Here is a 23,445-nt window from a genome sequence, read left to right as displayed (position 1 = left end):
ATTTAAGCAGATATTGTGCATTTTTGAATACTAAGTAGATATAAAAATTGATATTGAACAATACAACTAACTGGTTCACACACTAGCACACGCTCTGACACCCGTCACCTGACACACCTCACGTGAACACCTCTCGCTCCATGTAAACACATTCAACCAAGGGATACAACTATACACCAAAGGGAGGGTACCTGTCGTTCCAGCACACAACACACACACACACACAAGCAGGGGACATGTAAGGGACGTAACATCCCTCCCCTCCACCTTCAGATCTCTTTTTCTTCAAAGAGATCAAATATTTCTTGTTCCATTAGCCACTGTTGGTGCCCGAGCTCGACTACTTATTCTTTAGTCCTTAGGAAGCCTCGTTTTGACCGTGTGGCGTGTATCCAGCCTGGACAGTTTGATCCAGAGTGTGGCTTGTATCCAGCCTGGACAGTTTGATCCAGAGTGTGGCGTGTATCCAGCCTGGACAGTTTGGTCCAGATTGTGGCTCGCATCCAGCTTGAACAATTCGGTCCTGAGAGTGGACTATGGTTTTTCTCCGGCCGGGCACCAAGCTCGTGGTCTGACTATCTCAACCTATAATGATACATGTGAGAAGCCACAATAAAAAAATTAATCAGCATAATCATTCTATACTGCATCAGTAATACCTTTCTCAAACATTTCTCAATATAATATTATAATGCCCCAATAGTAAATTCCTTAACATAATCATACTATCTCCAACAATAATGAATTTCTCAATATCATATACACTAGTTGTCGTAAAACACTCTTGATAGATTGTTTGCTACAAAGTTCTCAGTTCCCTTGATATGTTTCACAGTACAGGCTAATTCCTGTAGTGCAAGGGCCCATCGGCAGATGCGTACGTCGCCATAGATGGTCATCTTTCCTTAAAGGCGATCAAACTGAGTTCCCTTCTCGATAGCCGTTTTAACTACATTAATCATCTCCAGCCCGTAATCATCATACACAGCTTCTGTAAAAAAAAAACAAAGAAAAATTAACATTGATTGAATAAATTATCTTAACAAAAAAAACTTACCAAGGACACTACCTTTGTAAGGATACGCCTCCAAATTTCGTGCTTTACCTCGCTCTCATATGCGAGTCTTTAAGCCGGGAAAAATTTCCTAACATATCACGCTGAGCTGTGGGACACACCCGTGATATGTGACCAACACCACCGCAGCAATAACACTTGAGATCATCTGACCGTCGATGTACATTTTCAGTACGCCAGTTGCTCGCTCTACTGGTCCCGTTGGGACAGTTTCGTTGTATGTGGCCTGGCTTTCTACAGCTATAACAGGCGCCTGTATCTATATCCATACTGCACTCTTTGGCAATATGACCTTGTTCATTGCATTTGTAGCACCGATAAGGTCTTTTGTTGTTTCCATACTCCACGACAGCTCTTTTCTCTGACCTATTTCTCCAAGTAAAGCCGCTATTACTATTGCTACGACAATCCCTGGCATAGTGTCCATAACGTCCACATGTGAAACATTTACTGCTCAGACTGACCTTCCTAACACCATGCATAGGCTGTACACCAGGGCAAGTGTGGTGTCCTGGAGATCGCGGTGTCTTGTTTTGCCAGGGTATCCTCTCTGCTGTCGAACTAGCAGCGACGTACGGAGGGGTTTGGTTTACTAGCCTCGTCACTCTAGCGTTTTGAGTGCTCTTATAGTTGTCAATAACTTTAAGATTATCTTCCACACTTAACTTAGCAGCACCATTCAGCCTCTCCAACAGATCACATGTGACCACCGATTTTATCCGATCAACTATCAGGAGGTTCACCAAGTCCTCAAACGTTTCCTTTATTCCCGACTGCTGGACCCACGCTCTCAAAGCGGCTGCTGTGTTGACTGCGAAGCTTCTCATGTCGTCGTGTGTTGGTACTAGCTGGTGGAATCTGACCCTATACTTTTCCTCGTTGAAACCTGCGTGCGTGAATAACTTTACCTTTACTGACTCGAAGTCATGATGCAAGTTCAGTCCCGTCTCAACGAGGAAAGTCTTCAGTTGTCCACTCATCTTGTCCGTCAGAAGGAGCGGCCAGTCCTTGGGGTCAATGCCTTGTCTCTTTGCTTGGCTCTCAAAATGCCTCACATACGCACCCAGGTCCTCGTCTACCGTCATCGCCGCCACGTCCCTCAAGCGGGGTACAGGGTTACATACCTTTGCTACAACCTCGACCTTCGCATCTTCTACCCTCCTCAACTCTTCCTTTACCCACTCCGCCAAACTGTCATTGGTCAGCCCGATTAGCTTTCCCTCCTCCTTCAAGTCACTTATTAACTGTCTTCTGGCACTCCTGGTAGTCGCCATGCTAAACGGACGAGCCCCCAAATGTTGGGTTCTAGAATCTAGGGGTATATAAATAACAACAGACAAATACGACGTATACAACAATAACACTAACACTCTATAATAACAATAATAATAAGATATTTAATAATATATACAGTACTAAAATAATAAAAGGATCAAAACAACATAAATACAATACTCAACACCACGTTCCACGTCCACAGCCACACTACAACTAACTGGTTCACACACTAGCACACGCTCTGACACCCGTCACCTGACACACCTCACGTGAACACCTCTCGCTCCATGTAAACACATTCAACCAAGGGATACAACTATACACCAAAGGGAGGGTACCTGTCGTTCCAGCACACAACACACACACACACACACACAAGCAGGGGACATGTAAGGGACGTAACAACCTTGACGTAGCTCAATTACTATTTTTAGAAAGATTGTCACAAATTAGGGAAGTGGTGTAGCTTAAAGTATGACTTTATTTTAATGCGTGGTTTTGACTTTTTTTTAACGATTAATGACAAGTTTGAAGAATATGGTAAAATTAGCACAAAGAACCCGTGCCGTCATTTAACGATTACCATTTAAGAAATCGGTAATATCTATGGGTTTCATTTTGTACTATTAGTAACTACACTTTTTAGTTATAATTAATTAATTTTGGTAGTTCACCAATTTGTATATATATTTTTTTATATTTATAATTCAAAATTGCAGTTCAGATGAGCTTTTTGAAAGCTTTTAAAAAGTTTTTTCCAACCCATGTTGGCGCCCCTAAATTCGGCGCCTAGGAACCTGGAGACATTAGTACCCCCAGCCCCCCCCCCCCCCCCTCCCCTGTCGCTACGCCTCTGGTGTGTCATAATCCAATTACTGATAACTGTGTTAAACATAAGAAACCATACACACATTTATTTTTCATCCAGCATCGACATTATAAAATTAACAAATTCTATACTAAAAAAAAAACCTGACTAATAATATGAAAACATGAGAACAAATCTAAACTCAGCCAATACTGGCCCTGACATACTGTTTAGCCTGTTGGCCAGGCAAGTAAACAAACGTCTTCCTGGCAATATTATCAAACACCAAATCCATACTCCCGCGTCCTTTCAACGCGTTCTGCTTCGCCTGAGTTGTGTTTGTTCTCGGGGCGGGGCGGGGCGAGCAGGGCATGCCCCGGGGCTCATGCATCAGACGACCCATCCTGATCCCAGAGTCCAAAAAAGCATTTCCGGAACCTTCCGGTTTCACCCTCGGGACGGCCCGCGCGCTTAACGGGGCGTGGCCGTACTTGTGAAGTATGTTCCCCATCCGCTTGCCTTTGTTCAGCTCTGCGTTGTCTTCCCCTTCCGGTTTGACACGTGGTTCCGGTGCGCGCGCAGGCGTGTTGAGGCCGTAGTTGTGTAGCGTTTGTTTCATCTGCTCACCGCGGCTCAACTCGGCGATGGGCTCGGCTTCTAATTTTAGACGAGGCACTGCTCGGGCCGACAGTGGCAGCGAGCCGTATTTGTGAAGGAGGTTGTGCATCCTGCCACCCTGGAATCAAATGGAAAACAAATTCCCACATTATTATTCAAATTTTCTTTCAGACATTCTTTCAGGGGGAGGGGGGGGGGGAGGCCCACCCCTCACGAAGCATGTCTACCGCCCCCCAGAACGAAATATAATAATTTATATACAAAATTTGGGGTCGGCGTGGTCGAGTCGGTAAAGCTCATGGTTGCTAAACCGAAAAGTCTCGAGTTCGAACCCTCGGGCAGATGAGGCTCGTTATCTGGGGACAGCCACTCTTCTAGGAGAGACAACTCCAAAATTAAACAACTGCTGCCTTGTAGTTTGTTCTTGGTTGGACAAAGGCTATGGAAGCAAATCTAAAAAGAAAAGCAGGCTGAAATTGGAGTCAATGGCCTCAATGGCGCATAACCAGTTGACACGTAACGCTTAATTGTGTTGGAGGCGTGGTCGAGTCGGCAAAAGCTCATGGTTGATAAATTCGAACAAAGTCTCGAGTTCGAACCCACTGGCAAGATAAATCTCGATCCCCTTCAACACTAATAATTAAGAACGAAGAAGAAGAAGAAGATATACAAAATGAATACATCAACGGGTGTCAAAAGAATTTCTCCCCCCCCCCTGGAGAAAATAGTCTGAACAGAACACACACCTTTTTAATTCATCTCTGGTGTTAAACCTTCGTTTGAACTGCCTAACACCACCCATACAACACGCAATAGTCTGGTAAAGAAGTGAAATTATTGCTCGATGCTAACTAATCAATCCCTACCTTTTTTTTTTTATAAAACGTGGATACAAACAGAATTATTTAAATCATTTCTAGCGCTGAAAACTCGCTTTGCTCAATCGAGTAAGCAATTCAGTTTAATTATATCATCTAGTTTCAAAACCAGCTTTTCTTTTTGGATTTGATTCCAAAGTCTTTGATTATTCAATAACAGACTGCAGGGTAGCAGTTTTTTGTTATAGGAGCATTCTCGAGCTTCCTCTACCCAGAGGTTCGAACTCGAGATTTTTCGGTACAGCAACCATGAGCTCTACCGACTAGACCAGGATGTCCACACTCTGTGCGTGAGTCTTTAGTTTGACTTTCCAAGAGACTGGAGAAAAAATAATCTATCTTTAGGCCTATATATAATTCTCTTCTTGGAGACCATAGAAAACACCAAGCTGTAAGCGCGCTCCCTACCACCCCCACCCCCTCCATGGTCTGGTGAGCTGTGGTTCACGCTAAATGTTTACAATCGTAGAGCCGGGTTTAGTGACGGCTATTAGGGACAGATAATTTATTTTGAAACGATTTTAAATTTAAGGGGGGTAACTAAGAGGAGTTTACTTTCACGGGGGGAGGGGAAAGGGTTGGGGAAAGGAGGGGTGGGGGTTATCGTCCTTAACGAGCTACTGATAGCGTTTTAAAGCAAATATTTTCAGTGGCAGCGTTGGTACTGTCGAATTCACAAATTATGAATTGCTGAAAAGTAGAAAATATAACAACTAAATAGCGGCGTATGATACGCCGCGGGTCGGCTCCTATAATATAATCTGCATGATCCCGCTTGATTATTATTTAATCACAGACATTCATGTTTAGAAGATTAAACATGCAGTTTGGGGTAGGGGTGGAGGAGGTGGAAGAAGTATTGATTGAATACGATAGGAAACATATCTAACTTATTTAGACTTACTTTGACTATATATTATTTCTCTCAACTCCAAAATGTTTTTTTTTGTCCCTAAAACTCAGGGATCCAAAATATCAACAAAGATTTACAAGACCAGTACAATGCTGAAACTTTTATTCCTTAATACATACAGATATTCATGTAACAAGATCAAAACATATATTTTAAGTTTATCCTAAAATATCAAAATGATTTTTATAAAATCACATATTTCGCACATAAATTGTCATGACAATTAATTGTTTAAATAAATATTAAACAGTCTATTATTAAATGTGTTTTGCTTTCACTTTCCTAGAACATTAAGTAGAGTTTTGATTTTTTAAGTGATTATACCTAAAGTTGCATCCCCTTAGCGCATGCTTATTATTCAATGGGAGATCATTACAATTTACTAGTACCAGCAATAGCACAAATGACATTAGGATCTGAAAGATACCGCGACATTTGGTTTTACGACTGTAGATATTTGTCTATAACAGACCTTTCCAGCGATATATAACATAGCCAATTAGATTTTTTTAGCATAACCGTTTCTTCCAAGTGAAAATTTGTAATTTTAGCCTTTCTGTAAAATAAATAAACTGCATGATTTTTTTCTACGTCCCTTAAAAACATAAATATTATTTTTTTTGCAATCAATTTAAAAATTGAAATTATCCATGTATTAGGAACTAAAAATAATATAAATGAAAGAGTAAGTCTTTACTGAAAGCATTTTAAAGTTTCGTTTAACAATTATTACAGTACTGAGCTTATTCTTATATTTACGATCGTTCTAATTCATTCGACACCTCGAAAAACTATTGGACATCTTTGCGATGAAATCTGATCATCTCCTTGCAGAATATGGATACCAACGAGTGTAGTCTCACAATTAGTCGAAGGTCAATTAAAGATTATTAAAATCATGTGCGATTTTATTAAAATAAATGGTATAAAAATCTGACTGTTTTTTGTCGGACGTAAGCCAAACACAATTTGTTTGTTAACAATGTGTCATTTAATATGTCAAGAAACCTGTGGCGTAGCTAACGTAAAGCTAGCGTAAGCAAGGCATAGGGGCCCAAGGGGGGGGGGGGTGCAAATCGAAAGTCTGAGGGGGGTGCAAATCGAAAGTTTGAGGGGGGGTGCAAATCGAAATTCTGAGGGCGAGGGGTGCAAATCGAAAGTCTGAGGGCGGGGGTGCAAATCGAAAGTCTGAGTGGGGGGGTGCAAATCGAAAGTCTGAGGGCGGGGGTGCAAATCGAAAGTCTGAGGGAGGGGGGTGCAAATCGAAAGTTTGTCCTCGGTCGCCGGGAAGGGTCGCTACGCCTCTGAGGAGCCCACTAACACTTTTTGCATAGGGGCCCAAAAATCCTAGCTACGCCACTGCAAGAAACATGGCATAACTAGGCCACGTGATTAAAAAAGTATAATTTTAAAAAAAAAACTTAATCGGCCTAGTTTTTAGTACACATTTTTAGAAAGTAGGGTTTTCAGAATATCAAATCACGGAGTCCCTATACAGCCAATCAATGCTTGTCTTAATAAAGTGAAACTGAAAGTTTTAATTTAGACGGTGAAAATAAATAGAAATTTAGCCTCAACGCTAAAAAAAAAATTCGCTTTTCTGGATCTGCAAATTTTATATCACTGATTCGTAAAATATTAATTTTTTTTTTAACAATGGTTTTTTTTTAAAGCTAAAGTTTTTTCTAGTTATTTTTTTAGCAAAACTGACAAAAACACGATTTTAATATCCATATCTTCTATATATTTAATTCTCTTCATTGGGACCATACGAGACACCACGCAGCTTAGCCACCACCCTCATCCCCCACCTATCAGGTGAATTGTGGTTCACCCCGAATGTTTACAATAGTAGAGCCGGTTCGATTAAGTGACGGCTATTAGGGGATGATAATTTAGTTTGTAAACGATTTGAAACTAAGGGGAGATAATAAGTTCTGCTTGATATTATCACTGTCGTCTGTAAACGGCTGCTTTCACTGGGCGGGGTGGGGTAGTGTCGAATTCACAAATTATGAATTGTTGATAAATAGAAAATAAAACAACTAGATAGCGGCGTATGCTACGTCGCGGGTCAGCTCGTTTATTTTATTTTATTTGCCCTTGATCAGAGGCGTAGCAACCCCTCCCGGCGCTGGGGACAAACTTTCAATTTGGCACTACCCCCCCCCCCCTCCCATATATTTTTTACATTCATAATTCAAAACTGCAGCTTTTAATTTTTTTCCTACCCATTTTGGTGCCCCTAGGGGACAAATGTACCCCCCGTCCGTCCGTCGCTACGCCTCTGCCTTTGATGTCCACAAACTACGTGAAACTTAAATATAAATATTTGCTACCTACTTTTACCACTCTCTGGGAAACACAATGTATAGACTTAATTAAATTTCGTGTAGGGGATGACTGCCTTTATCTGTTTAAAGGTTAGCACAACCACGGGTAGCCTGGCTATGTACTAGAGACCTGAGAAATTGTTAAAGGTGCCCCAAATGCCATTTTAATTTCAATTTTTCAATGTGCGTTTTTTTTTCTCCATCATATGCTCGAATTTACGCCTTGGTTTTAAGAAATGGATACTTTGAAATGGAGAAATATCAACATATTATTTTTTTTAAATACGTAACACTGATAGGATTAATACAGAACCGTTACTCGGGGCACACAGACTTTTTTTTCCTAGGGACACACCGGAATGTTCCCTGTAGACCGGTGAGCCAGTTCATCACTGAGCACTACACAATGTGGATGTCCAAAAAAATTGGCAACACAATGTGGATGTCCAAAGCAGAGGCGTAGCGACCCTTCCCGGCGTCCGGGGACAAACTTTTCGATTTGCGCCCCCCCCACTCGAGATTTTGATTTACACCCCCCCTCAAACTTTCGATTTGCACCCCCCCCCTCAAACTTTCAATTTGCACTCCCCTCAACCTTTCAATTTATTTTTCCAACCCATTTTGGCGCCCCCTAAGCTCGGCGCCCGGGGACATATGTCCCCCCCCCCCGCCCCCCCCCCCCTCGCTACGCTACTGATCCAAAGAATAACCGACTGACAAAAAGCCGAAAATATTTGACTCTAAATATTACGATCTCCAATCACACTGCTTTTACTTTTAGAATTTTAAAATCTCGCCCCACATTTTCTAATAACAGTGGAACAAATTTCTTTGTCATTCTACATGATGAAAGCGATAGTGCTATGCATAAGGGACGGCTGCTGAAGCGTGTGTTAAACTACAACCAACACATCGACATTACGAAGGAACACATTTTCAGTCATGGGTAACTCTCCCCTCCCACGATTGTAGGGAAAAAAGTCACAGGAAAAAAAAACACAGGAAAAAAAAACACAGAAAAAAAGTCACAGGAAAAAAAGTCACAGGAAAAAAAGTCACAGGAAAAAAAGTCATAGGAAAAAAAGTCACAAATATATATTTGCATGATATTTGTTAATACTTTTATGTATTAAATATTTAGAGAGTGCAAATTAACTTAGAATTAATTAACTGTAATGTGTGTAGGCTGTATACGCATAGGAATGTTTATAATTCATCTAAAAATATTTATTATGAAGTATGTAGATTGTAATTATGTTAAACTTAAGATTAGTAGTGTGACCTACTTAGGTCTCGTCATGTTTTAGTTTGACATTGTATTAATACCATATATGGATTAATGGTGCAACAACCGGGTTTTTTCCACTGTCTTATTAAGAGTGTCTAAGACTCAGAAATTTTCCATCAAGATCTGATTGATTGATTCAGATCAGATGACCACCCCAACCAATGGCTACATTAGTTGAGGATAACCTCCCCTGTTGCCTAAGTCTATAACTAGATCGCCCACAGGCAGCACAAGGCAGTCCATTCTGACCGGCAGTCCATCTTGACCAGGCCGTCCATTTTGTCCGGCAGTAGATTCTGACCATTTGAACGTGAGAGAACTTAAGTCCTGAGTGTGCTATGCATTCCTAAGTTGTTAAAGTGTTCTAATATTATATTACTTGTCGCCAAGTGATTTCTTGATGCTATAGCAGTGTTATGTGACCTGTGGCTATTTTTATACAGTGTTAGAATCTGTGATAGTATTTTTTCTTACGCTTTGTAAGTTGGGTTTTGTTATTTTCTAAACTAAATATTTTATCTTGTTTAACCTTGTGTTCTGCCACAACTGTGTTCGCTTATTAAAGGTTGTATGCAGATTGAATGAGTTGTTAACTTCAATAGTATCACTAGTTTTCCCTAGACATCGAAATCGAGCCCTAGTGTGTTGTTGAGTTAGTGTTCATTCATTTAGGCTTTAAGTCATTTGCATATAACCCCAAGAAAGAATCCGGGGGCGTTCACCATCTATCTGGCTGGTAGATAGGTGTCCGTTACAAAGTGGGGACTCGCCGGCATTTAATCTGTCGTTCCAGTTGTTGGTTGTATCAGTTAAACACTAAGTTTAGTTTGATTTAGTTGTTTTTCTATCCAGTGGCGCCGTGTTATTACAACGCGCGCAAGGCTAGAGGTATCTAGGTCAAAAGCCAGACGTGTCACGTCCTAGATAGGAGGTCGAGTTTATAACGCAGCGTTGGGCCGTGTTAATTTAGAGAATCTAGGCTTGTTTTGATTTCGAAGTTAGTGAAATGGAATCTTTTTTGTCTAATCCCACTGTTGAGGAGGTAGAGAAGTTGAGTAGAAAAGTTTTGATTAGTGTTGTTAAGGAATTGAAATTGGATTATTCTGTTACGCAGAAGTCAGAGGTGTTGAGAGATAAAATTGTTGTTCATTTTATTAATGAAGGTGTATTTGATGAAAGTTTATTGGCTGGGGTGATACTCCGTGAGGAGAAACCTCTAGATAAGAGGAGGTTGGAATTAGAATTTGGTAAAGTTAGTGGAGATGTTACTTCTCTGGTAGATCCAAAAAAGTTGTCGGTGGGGCAAGTGATTGCCAAATTTGGGAAATTAGTTCCTAAATTTGATGAAACAGATTTGGTCGTTTTCTTTAACTCATTTGAGAGTTTAGCGAAAACATGTGAATGGCCCGAAACTTCCATTACTGCTTTATTGAGCACGGTCCTTACAGGGAAAGCTGCAAAAACATACCAGGCACTCTCTCACGACGTTCAAAATAACTATAGTTTGGTCAAGACTGCCATTTTGAAGGCCTACGAACTGACGCCCGAGGCCTATCGGATAAAATTCCGAGCACTCCGCAAGTTACCCACTCAATCATATGTGGAATTTCTCTTTGAAAAACAGAAAATTTTCTCAAGGTGGCTACACTCTGAGGAAGTTTCTGAGTTTGAGAAGCTCAGATCACTCGTCCTAAGGGAAGAATTCCTAAAGTCCCTGCCGGAAGACATACGACTACACATACTGGATAACAAGATAATTGACATCCAGAAGGCTGCTGAGTCGGCTGACACATATATGTTGGTGCATAAGAAACCACCAGTGTCAGGAAACCGCCTCAACCCCGTGCTTCCCCTTTTTGGCAGCAATCCTCCTGTTGGCCAACACTTGAAGGCATCACAGTCCAGAGAGAAACCAAGATCAACTCTCAATCGTCGAGCGGTATGTCAGTTCTGCAAAAGACCTGGTCACCATGTCAAGGACTGCTACAAACGTCTTCAATTTAACAGAGAGGCGGTGCGTACCTCTGCGCACTATGCTCTATTCCCTCAAGCAACCGGTTCAAATATGAACTCTAGAATTCTAAGGGACGCTAACCCTAAGTGTCCGCAAGAAGGCAGTCAAGTCTCCACACATTATGTGCAGTCACATTTTGATTGTTCACGCCACCATCCAGTTTCTTCCGAGTCTACCGATCTCGAGGGATCGAGAAAGGTTGACTTTTCATCTTTCATTACAGAGGCTGTCATTAGCAAACCAGGTGATCCGTTGTCTCAGCGGAATATCACCGTCCTAAGAGACACAGGAGCGTCACAGTCACTTCTTTTGAAAAGTTCAATGAACATTACGCCGGAGACGAACACCGGAAACGTTTCCATTATCCAGGGAGTGGGGACAAAATCTACTGTAGTCCCTCTACACAAGTTTTCCCTGAAACATCATCTCGTCGAAGGTGAGGTCATTTTAGGTGTGATAGATAGTATTCCTGTCCCAGGAGTACACCTACTTCTAGGGAATGACCTTGCGGGAAGCAAAGTATACCCCTGTACGGTTCAAAACCCTTTGTCAACAGTTCCAGATAATGATAATGAACTGTATCCTGCATGTGTGGTGACAAGAAGCCAGACCAAACAATGGGCTGACACAACGTCTGAACCACACCTACCATCATCGTCAAGAAATTCGACTCCCAAACTGGAGTCTATGCTTCCGGAGAACACAAGCCTGGGCTTACCCCTGAGGATATCTCAGGAAGACATCATTAAAGCTCAACAAGTCGACGCGGAACTCAAAGCAATGGTCGAAAAATCTCTCTCATCTGACGATGGGGAATATTTCTCCGAGAACGGCCTCTTCTTTCGTCGCTCTGTACCAGTGGATGCCTCACCTGCCGAACCATGGTTGGGTAAAAACCAGCTGTTGGTCCCTCCACCTTATCGGCATGAAATACTGAAACTGGCACATGACCATCCAATGTCAGCGCACCCAGGAGTCACTAAAACAATGGCGAAGATCAAAGAACTGTTCTTTTGGCCCAAAATGAGAAATGATGTGTCGCGTTACTGCAAAAGTTGCACGAACTGTCAGTTGGCCGGAAAGCCAAACCAGAAAATTCCTAAGGCCCCTTTGAGTCCGATTCCTGTATTAGAAGAACCCTTTTCTAAAATCGTCATGGACTGTGTAGGTCCCTTGCCTAAAACCAAGGCGGGCAACGAGTACCTACTTACCTTTATGTGTTCAAGTACCCGTTTTCCCGAGGCGTTCCCCTTACGGAACATTAAGGCAAAGACTGTAGTCAGAGCCATGACCCGGTTCTTCACTACCTTTGGATTACCTAGAATCGTTCAAACAGATCAAGGCAGCAACTTCACCAGTCACCATTTTCAGGAAGCGCTAGCCAAGCTAGGCGTTACCCACATCACCAGCTCAGCCTACCACCCTCAGTCTCAAGGCGTACTTGAGAGGTTCCACCAAACCCTAAAAACCATGCTAAGAACATTCGCTAAAAGTAACACCCAATGGGATGAGACTGTTCCGTGGATTATTTTCGCCGCGAGAGACTGTGTCCAGGAAGCTCTAGGTTACTCTCCTTTTCAACTTGTGTTTGGACATTCTGTCCGTGGTCCCCTGAAGCTGATCCACGAGCGTTGGACAGGTACCAGTGATCATCCAGTGGAAAACTTTGACGATTTTCACGTTCGACTGAAAGCCGTGTGCGAAATGGCTCACAAGAACTTAAGAAAGGCCCAAGTGAGAATGAAAGGACTGTATGATAAGAGTTCTCGTAAACGAACATTCAATCCAGGCGAGAAGGTTCTTGTGCTAGTGCCTAATCTGAACAATGCGTTATCCTTAAGATATTGTGGACCCTTTACTGTGCATTCAAAATTAAGTGATTTGAACTATGTTGTCAATACGCCAGACAGGAGAAAGAAACAGACAGTGTATCATGTTAACTCACTGAAAAAGTATTATGATAATTGTAACAATTTTCAATCCACAGCTAAAATTACTTTACCTGTATGTTCAAATGTTTCTGATGATGTGATACATGATAAATTGAAACCCCCAAAATTGGTAAATTCTTCCTTTTTAGATCATCTAAATGACCACCTTATGCATTTGTCCACAAAGGAAAGCCATAAATTGTCTCAGTTATTTGAGACATTTCCCTCTATTTTTGGGGATGTCCCCAAAGAAGCGAAGGTACCACCTCATGATGTAGACGTAGGTGATGCAAAACCCATCAAACAACACCCCTATAGAGTTAACCCGGAAAAAGCTGTTTTGATAAAAGATGAAATTGATTATATGCTCAGGAATGATATCATTGAACCCAGTTTCGGCAACTGGAGTTCCCCATGTCTTTTAGTCCCGAAAGACGGTGGATCTTTCAGGTTTGTGACCGACTTTAGGAAGGTAAATGCGCTCACCAAAGCTGATTCCTATCCATTACCTCGAATAGAAGACGTTATTGATAAAGTTGGTCAAGCTAAGATAATTTCCAAAATTGATTTACTTTCAGGATACTGGCAAATCCCCTTATCTGACCGTGCAAAAGAAATATCTGCTTTTGTAACCCCTAATGGTTTTTATAGATACAAACGTATGCCCTTTGGTATGCGAAATTCTGGTCAAACTTTCCAGCGGGTCATTAACTCTGTCATTGCTGACATAGACCAATGTGAGGCCTACATAGATGATATAGTTGTATTTTCTAATACTTTTGAAGAACATATTGTTCAGTTGACTAACCTTTTTAGAAAATTGTCTGAAGTTAATTTTACTGTAAACCTGCATAAAAGTGATTTCTGTAAAGGTTCAATTACCTATTTGGGTTATCAAGTGGAAACGAACCAAGTTAGGCCCATTGAAGCTAAAGTAGATGCTATTGTAAAGTTGCCTCCTCCCAAAAATTGTAAAGAAATCAAAAAGTTCCTTGGGATGGCTGGTTACTATAGGCGGTTCTGTCAAAACTTTTCAGCTGTTGCTGAACCTCTTACTGCATTATTGAAAAAGGGTGTTGAGTTTGAATGGTCAAATAAATGTCATGAAGCTTTTTTAACCCTTAAGTCATTTTTATCTAATGCTCCTGTTATGGCTGCACCAGATTTCAGCAAGCCCTTTAAACTTGCCATTGATGCTAGCAACTTAGCCATTGGCTCAGTCTTATTTCAAGAAGACAACATGGGGATTGACCATCCAATTGCTTTTTTTTCCAGGAAGTTAAATGAGAACCAAAAGAATTACTCTACTATTGAAAAAGAAGCTTTAGCTTTGGTTTTGTCCTTACAACATTTTGAAGTCTATGTCACTTCTTCAACCAATCCAGTCAGAGTGTTTTCTGACCATGATCCCCTGAAATTTACCTCTAAGTTAGGACAAAAGAATCACAGAATATTGAGATGGTGTTTATATTTCCAAAATTTTAATCTGGAAATTTCCCACATTAAGGGTATTGATAATGTTGTGGCTGATTGTTTGTCAAGGCTGTAAAATCTTATTACACACATTGATCATGTGACATGTTTTGTGGTTCATTAGGACCATACACAAGTGTTTTGTTTAGGTGACGCTCACATGAAAGTGAGTGGTATGAGTTTTGAATTTTTTTCAAAATGACAATCATGTTGCATATTTTGTTTATTTTTAGATGAACCTTAATTAAAGGTGGTTTTTGATTATATGTAATCTTTTATGATAATATGTCTCATATGACTCAGTTGATATTGTAGCTAGTCATTGAAATAAAGGTTTTACCCTGTCGGGTTTACCACTTTTAATATCCACATGGAAATATTGTAATACCCCTTTCTGAGGGATTACGATGTCTTATTATTTTTTGAAAGGGTTACTCCCCTTTCACAAATTGTAAAAGTTTGAGTTACTTCCCTTTTGTTTCCAGGGATGTTTTTCATCTGGTATTAAGATTTTGATTGACTACATTTGTAAAACATTTTTTTTATTTCATTGCCAGATTGGTTCCTTATGTATGTTTTTGTGGAACCTATCTGTCACTTCCAAAAAGGGAGGGGATGTGACCTACTTAGGTCTCGTCATGTTTTACTTTGACATTGTATTAATACCATATATGGATTGATGGTGCAACAACCGGGTTTTTTCCACTGTCTTATTAAGAGTGTCTAAGACTCAGAAATTTTCCATCAAGATCTGATTGATTGATTCAGATCAGATGACCACCCCAACCAATGGCTACATTAGTTGAGGATAACCTCCCCTGTTGCCTAAGTCTATAACTAGATCGCCCACAGGCAGCACAAGGCAGTCCATTCTGACCGGCAGTCCATCTTGACCAGGCCGTCCATTTTGTCCGGCAGTAGATTCTGACCATTTGAACGTGAGAGAACTTAAGTCCTGAGTGTGCTATGCATTCCTAAGTTGTTAAAGTGTTCTAATATTATATTACTTGTCGCCAAGTGATTTCTTGATGCTATAGCAGTGTTATGTGACCTGTGGCTATTTTTATACAGTGTTAGAATCTGTGATAGTATTTTTTCTTACGCTTTGTAAGTTGGGTTTTGTTATTTTCTAAACTAAATATTTTATCTTGTTTAACCTTGTGTTCTGCCACAACTGTGTTCGCTTATTAAAGGTTGTATGCAGATTGAATGAGTTGTTAACTTCAATAGTATCACTAGTTTTCCCTAGACATCGAAATCGAGCCCTAGTGTGTTGTTGAGTTAGTGTTCATTCATTTAGGCTTTAAGTCATTTGCATATAACCCCAAGAAAGAATCCGGGGGCGTTCACCATCTATCTGGCTGGTAGATAGGTGTCCGTTACAGTAGCATTTAATAGAATGCTCCAAAGTCCACGGTTTTCGTCGTGTTTTTTTTTTAATACCAATATTAAATTACCGTGAAATGGTAAGTTCATCTGACTTGCTGCCTTCAACTCATGGCAACAATAGTTATGTTTAGTTCAACCACCTTTACTGCCCACATTTATCATTACATAACAAAACATAGGATCAAAACAGAAAGCCGACAAGGTTCAAAGGCTGTCATTGACGCGTAACGTCAACAACACAAAATATATTCGGACAATGCCTACTGAGGAGAGGCCGACCAGAGAATAGCCTACGGCAAAATTTGCCTAAATTTCTTTTATAATTAACTTTTCTACCGCGTATTTAACTAAATACGTAACAAGTTGAGATTGTTGTGTATTTTTACTTACAATTGTTATAAATCATAATGCTTTTAACGTCTATAAATAATTTATGCTATCAAAAAATACAACCCACAACAATAAACATACAAAATATAACAATTCTTAACAAATTAATAAAAAGATTTATAAAAAGATTTTTGTGACTTTTTTTCTGTGACTTTATTTCTGTGACTTTTTTTCCGATAAAGTTTTTCCACTGTGACTTTTTTTCTGTGACTTTTTTTCCTAGCAAAAACTGACTTTTTTCTGTGTTTTCTTTTCCTGTGACTTTTTTTCCGTTCACCCCTCCCACAGCCGCCCCCTTCCCCTCTCAGACTCTACACACCAGTCAGAACAAACCATCCCGCCTACAAGACTACCAGACGTGACCTACTTGTGAATCACATACCACCAGCCATACATCGTCACGCTTCAATGACTTTCTATTTATAACCCTCATGGCCACGGATGAAAAACTCGTTCTATTTTTAGACCAAAGAGTTAGTACGGGGCATTTTATAATACAGTAAGACCCTGTTGTATGGTCTCGATTCTCGATACGTAGAATAATCAAATTAGTTGTGGTTTTTTTTTTAAAGCGAGTCGAAGATAGATATAATAACAGCACAAAAAGTGTGTTAGATTGTTAATAATAATATTTAAGAAAGCAGAATAACATCAACACTTTTAAATTAGTGGAATTTAGATGATAAGAGCTCGATTTGTTTATGGATTGTTGTTAGTTCATGAAAAAGGTTTCATTTACACTTATAACAGAGGTTATAATGGTAGATGAGGTATGTGGTTGGTGGGTTGGACAAAATGGTTACGCCTATGCCAGGGGTCGGCAACCTTTTGAAGCGGAAGAGCCAAAAGTTACAATTTTCAAAATTTCACTGGTTTTAAAGAGCCACTAACATTTTTTTTATTTCAAATATTTTATTTTTTTATTAAGATTATTAGTATTTGTTCAAGGAGCTGGAGAGCCGCATCTTGATATCAAAGAGCCGCATGCGGCTCGCGAGCCGCAGGTTGCCGACCCCTGGCCTATGCCAATAGTCGTCATACGATTCATTTGTCTGGAGCCAATATGTCGTGAGTCCATTAGTATGTAGCCCATTTGACGGGAGCACTTTTGACGGGGCTATTTTAACTGGGTCGTTTTATTCTGGGCCGATTTGTCGCGGTAGTTTTGACGGTAAAAAGTGTAGGCGATTTAATGTTCGACCAACGGTTTTTAATAAAGAAATCAGTCTCATTTTCCTTATTTTCAAGGCATTTAAAATGCTTATTATTATAAAAGCTTTAATATTTTAATACTTTTTTAAAAAATTTATGTTAAGCAATTTTTTTTTAAAGTTTAAATGATAAATCGGTATTTCAGTTTTTTTTCCTTAAAAATACTACTTAATGACTAAAAAAAATTTATTGACTGGCCATCATAACTCTGAATGCCAATGACCAACGGTAGTTAAGGTACGTAGTCGGCTATCCCGAGTGAAAACAGTTGTGGACAGCAGTTCATCTGTCTGATTGAGCGATCGCTAGATTTTAATCCTGGTATCTCCATTTATCTTATTGAATATATTAATAAAAAAATAATAACTAATTTATTATCTAACTAAATAAAAAAATTAAATATTCTTGCATTGTCTTCGGAGACGAATTTGTCTGGAAAGATTGGGCTAAATCGCTGTATAAACGCGGTTCAAAATTGAAAACAAGTTTTTCCACAGACATGAAGACAGAGAGACGTTCTAAACTAAATAAAGCATATAACTTTGGGAAAAAAAAATTCATTTGAGTGTCACCCTAACTGACCTTGCTGACTTCTGCTGTTTCAGCCGCTTCCGGTTTAACCCTCGGCTCCCTGGGACTAGCGCCCCGCCGGGCGTATTCGTTGATGATACACCTCATGCGGGGTCCCCTGCTGATGAAAGCCGTGGCCTCCGCCTCTGGTTTGACTCGATAGGGTGCCGTCTCTGGGCGAGGTGTCGCTGCCCCTGTGCAGATACAACAACAAAATACTTTCAAGAACGGTGGTAGCACCTGCACATTTGTTTTACACTAGTTATATACCAAGATGTGGAGACGTGACCTGGAAGAAGACACCAAGAAGATTGGATACACCTGGGGACAGTTGGAGAGACTAGCCCTGGACAAAGACGCCTGGAAAGTTCTTGTCAACGGCCTATGTCCTATTAGGGACGACAGGCAAACCTAACCTAACCACATACCAAACCAAAATGTATTTGGTACTTGCAACCCAAAAGCCATATAACTCACCATAACCCCTATATGTAGCCCTAATTTTGAAATTTAAATTCTAACCTCACCTTTTCAACGATACAGACAAAAAATCCCATTTCCATGTCTTAAGTGAGTTTTTTAAGTGCTAAAAACATCTAATATATCATTCACTGTTTAATGCAATGTTATTTTGTTAATAATCGACAGCTGTAGAGACGGCGTGGTCGAATGATAGAGGGTATGTATCTCTGGTTCGGACTTGGGATTGTAAAACGTCCAGCCAGCTGTGATGGCATAGTGCCGACCACACTGTACCTTCCTATTGTGAGGTCAAGCAGAGGTGTAGCGAGGGGGGGGGGGGGGGGGGGGGGCAGGGGGTGCGGACCGCACCGGGTGACACCATTCAGGGGTGTGACACCAAGGCTAAAAATATAAAAATATATAGAGACATATTTGAGGGGGGGGGGTGCAAATCGAAAGTTTGAGCGGGGTGCAATTCGAAATTTTGAGGAGGGGGGTGCAAATCAAAAGTTTGAGGTGGGGGGGGGGGGGCAAATCGAAAATTTGAAAGTTTGTCCCCGGGAAGGGTCGCTACGCCTCAGGGGGTGTGACACCATTAAGTGCCGCACCGGGTGACACCCGACCTCGCTACGCCACTGAGGTCAAGAAACATGAACTCTACTTTATCTGCCCAATGGAGGGCAGATACATCTTTACTTTTTTTTTACTTTTTATAGACAAAAATACATACTATTATTTCTGTTATTGCTACCTTTGTCATTACTACTTGAGTTTTTTTTTTTATCATAATTTTAAAACATGAATGAGTATTATCAATTCACCGACTCACCTTTCAACAAAGGTGAGACGTTGCCATACCAGCCCAGCTTATAATTCTCTCTGGAACAGGAAGTTGGGCATCTAGGACTGGGCTTGGGGGTTCTGACCAGGGGCGCCGTGTCATCAAACACCCGCTCTTTGACCGTGCCCTGTCCCTTGATGTAGTTGGGTTCACCCTCGGCCTTGACCCTGGGTCCGCCCCTGGGACTGGGGGTAGCCCCGTGACCAGGGTACGCCGGTACTTTAGCTAGTATCGTCATGGTGGTACTTGGACAGCAACTTGGATTGGAATATTCAAAGAAAAAAATAACGATTAGCATTAACAATACATTAAAATTTATAAGCTAATTTATTTTTTTAAAAAGGGGATTAACCGTGAATATAGGCTTATATCTAAATCATGGTTTGTTTCCCCTTTAACGTCGATAAGTCAAAACAGGACTAATTTGCATTTTGAACCTGACGGTCCATGGGGCAAGTGAAGTAAAGTTCACCTTTTTCTGTGACCTCAGCATATGAAATGATAGTGTGGTCAGCACTATGCGAAGCCGCTTTTACTTTCTCTAAAGTGAGTCAAGAACCCGTCAGAGCTGGGTGGAATCATTCTACGGACTTGAACCCGGATTCTAATTCGAGACTCTGGAGTTTTCGGTCCACCGAAAACAGGACTAGATCACTAGAGCTATAAATATCTTAAAATTTGATTATAGGGTCTTTGCATTACGTTTTAAAAATCAATTATTCACGGGTACCTTGATATTTTACCTTCGTATCAGTACCGTAGTCTATGGCTTAGGGGTCGTCCATAAATGACGTCACACTCGAAGGGGGAGTCCGTAATTTTGTGACGGTGTGTGATGAGGGTGAGGAGGGGTTCAGGTGGTGTGACGTCACCTTTTTGCATTATAAAAAAAATGTTAGAAAACGAATTTTAGCCGTTATTTCGCGTTTTAGATAATCGTTATAGGAATTGATCAAAATACTCTATGTTGACAGAGTTCTGACAAGATTTTGTAAAAATATCAATGTTTTAAGAAACATTCAACAACAATTTTGAGGGGGGGGGGGGGTTGTAGGCTGAGGTGTGACGTCATTTTAGGAAAGGGGGTCTGGCTTTTTGTGACGACGTGTGACGGAGGGGTGGGGGGAGGTACGAATCGTCAAAAAAAGCGTGACGTCATGTATGGATGACCCCTTAGATAAATAGGAGATCAGGCAAATACAGACAACAGGAAAATAAAGACATCCGGCAAATACAGATATCAGGCAAGTATAGACACCAGGCAAGACATCTGGCAAGACATCAGGCAAGTAGAAACATCAGGCAAGATATTAGGCAAGTACAGACTTCAGGCAAATACAGACATCAGGCAAGACATCAGGCAAGACATCTGGCAAGACATCAGGCAAGTAGAAACATCTTGCAAGACATCAGGCAAACACAGACATCAGGATGACAATGATAACATAGCAATAAGACAACAAAATGGTCGATGATTAACAATAACACAATGTCCTCCTCTAAACCCTCCTTGTCTTTATATGCCCTCTCATCTCCAAGTCCTACCCAATATGTTACTTCACTCCCAATGGTTACTATGCTACGTAAGCGTACTATTCATGATGTTTCATACTAAATATATAACAAAAACAAGCTATAGCTAAAGTTTAATTAATCAATGTAGACAAAAGGGATGCTACTCTACCCCTAATATTACTGTTTACATCCGCTATATTATAGAAATGTATCTAACCCATTCATAACACTAATATGGGTATTTGTTTATTTTAAATTTTTCTTATTCTCAAAAATACGTAGCAATAATTCAGGAAAAGAAAATGAATATTTTAAAACTATTAATTAAAGGGACATACACTCATAACAGCTTCTTCTACCGATACTATATTAAAAATGTGTATTTAATTAATAGTATTATCTTCTATACTTCTACTAGGCATGCTGCCCAGCTTCGCTTAGGCTTTCGAAAACATTGAGAATTTGAATGCTTAATTAATTCGCCTGAGGGTCGGTCTACGACCTCAAGAGTTATGAAGAGGTTCCTCCGTGGACATTTTTTTTCGATTTATAGCTCATATAAGGCACCGGTCAGTCGAGGTCAGTTTTGACCCCCTCATCGTAGACCCTTCGGCCAACCGGCCCCCGTGTTCTGTCGCCCCAAGGCAAGATCCTGCCAAATTTGAAGCGCCTGCGGCGCCGGGAAGTGCCCTATCGGACACCCGACAATCTAGATCTAGAATCCTAATAGAATTTTTTTTTAAGTTTAGCCCGAGCATAATAAAAAAAATACATTAACCAAGTTGACTTGGTGTGTCTCGAACCCGCACCACCTGCGTGGTTTATAGTACACTAACATCTCCGCTACTTAGGCACCTAATAAAATTCGGAGAGTGAAACACGTATTTTAAAATCTTAACTTACGCGAATATGCCTATTCTTTCAAATTAATTTTTTTATCCCAAATTAGCCAGTTCCAAACAAAGATTTTGTATGAAATAAATAAGTCTTGAAATAGTTTAGTCCTAATATAGAAATTTATTTTTGGAATAGATTTTAGAGAAGTTAGAGTCTAAATCTAGATCTTAGCGTCTACGTCTATTTATTGCGTAGATTTAGATTTAGTCTAGATCTAGAATCTCTAGATCTAGAATCCAAATAAATAAAATAAATTTTATGAGTTTAGGCCGGAAAAATTGTATTTTATACATTTCATAGTGTTCGTAGATCTAAATCAAATTTGAATGAAATAGTTCATTTCTTTTTATTGTTAACACGGCAGATGACGTCATTAGTTAATGTATAAACATTAGTGACGTCACAGTTTTATGCGTTCTTTTTCACATCTATTAATGCTTTTCCGGTTGCATAAATAATACTGTTTCTCTTCATTCGAATACGCCTTTATTTAAAACATCTAACATATTATTTTCAACAAAAGTCCGTATAAAATTCTCCATATATCGCTGCCGTTTCTGACGTGATGTCCGGCGAAAATATTTTGCGGACAGAGAGAAGTGCGCACATGGGGAATTATATATTAGGATAGATGCAAAAAATACCCAATTAATCATATATAAAATTATATATATATATATATATATATATATATATATATATATATATATATATATATATATATAATATATATAACTACACATTTGCATTTTCAAGTTTAAAAAAAATGTAATTAGACGTTTTGTTTTAGATCTTTGTATAAGACAACCATCTTACATGAATGAAAGTAGGCTACATGTAAGAAAGAAATATTACTATTGTAAATGTGTATCAGTCCTCACAAGCCGAAGATGAAAGCTGTAATACTAAAACAAACATACAACGCAAACTGACAAGGCATGTCTGAGGCGCGAACAAACAAAATATTAAATATTATCCATCTTACAAGTATATCTATCCAAATACAAAAATGTTTAATAACAAATCAGCTTTTTAAAACGTTTTTTTTTTAAATTAACAAATCATATTAACACTATAGAACAATAGCTCGATATCTGTCTTCCCCGACGTCGCTAATTCCATAAAAACAAAATACTTAAAATACAACCGTGTTTTTATTACACTTTAAACATAAAACCAGTAAACAACATACAATAGTTTTTTTTTTTAATAATCACGTACCTTTCTATGACAGGAACAAGACCCACTTCTAGTTTTAAAGTACCAAGAAAGTGATTGCTTTCATGGCTTAATCTAGGTAACAGTGGCCGAGGTTGTGGCTGTGTTATTCGCACACTGTGGGCGTGCCAAAGGCGGATTTTGTTTCGTGTAGGGGTTGGGTATCATTATATGGTGTATGGCAGTTAGGTGTCGTATGGTGTATGGTACTTGGTTATCTTATGTCATATGGCATTTGTATGTCATGTAGTGTATGGTACTTGGCTATTTTGTCATATGGCATTTGGATGTCATGTGGTGTATGGCAGTTAGGTGTCATGTGGTATATGGTACTTGGTTATC

General features: G+C 39.9%; 1 protein-coding gene across 3 annotated transcripts; it reads right to left on the bottom strand.

The window, feature by feature from the left end:
• Positions 1-3,200: 3,200 nt before the first annotated feature.
• On the bottom strand, positions 3,201-23,183 carry LOC131942494 (uncharacterized). 3 transcript variants are annotated; one of them, XM_059302400.1, is made up of 4 exons: positions 23,107-23,183; positions 19,462-19,730; positions 18,183-18,364; positions 3,201-3,897 (listed from the first exon to the last, which is right to left on the bottom strand). In XM_059302400.1, the coding sequence occupies exons 2-4, from the start codon at positions 19,709-19,711 to the stop codon at positions 3,364-3,366; spliced, it is 966 nt and encodes a 321-aa protein (XP_059158383.1). In that variant the 5' UTR covers positions 19,712-19,730; positions 23,107-23,183; the 3' UTR covers positions 3,201-3,363. The 3 variants fall into 3 exon arrangements, with proteins under 3 accessions (XP_059158383.1, XP_059158389.1, XP_059158397.1); XM_059302406.1 differs by lacking the exon at positions 23,107-23,183 and adding an exon at positions 20,204-20,302; XM_059302414.1 differs by lacking the exon at positions 23,107-23,183 and adding an exon at positions 20,217-20,282.
• Between the last annotated feature and the right edge of the window lie 262 nt (positions 23,184-23,445).

Source organism: Physella acuta, unplaced genomic scaffold (genome assembly GCF_028476545.2).
Source record: "Physella acuta isolate Inbredline_101_S28 unplaced genomic scaffold, ASM2847654v3 ptg000036l, whole genome shotgun sequence".
In the NCBI taxonomy this organism is placed as follows: Eukaryota; Metazoa; Mollusca; class Gastropoda; family Physidae; genus Physella; species Physella acuta.
This window is presented reverse-complemented; position numbering and strand designations above follow the sequence as displayed.

Excerpts from the sequence above, each read along its gene's own strand:
- LOC131942494 (XM_059302400.1), bottom strand. The coding sequence starts at position 19,711 with ATGACGATACTAGCTAAAGTACCGGCGTACCCTGGTCACGGGGCTACC. Across the intron at positions 18,365-19,461 it reads CGTCTCACCTTTGTTGAAAG|GGGCAGCGACACCTCGCCCA; the intron begins GTGAGTCGGTGA and ends GTATCTGCACAG. Across the intron at positions 3,898-18,182 it reads AAACAGCAGAAGTCAGCAAG|GGTGGCAGGATGCACAACCT; the intron begins GTCAGTTAGGGT and ends ATTTGATTCCAG.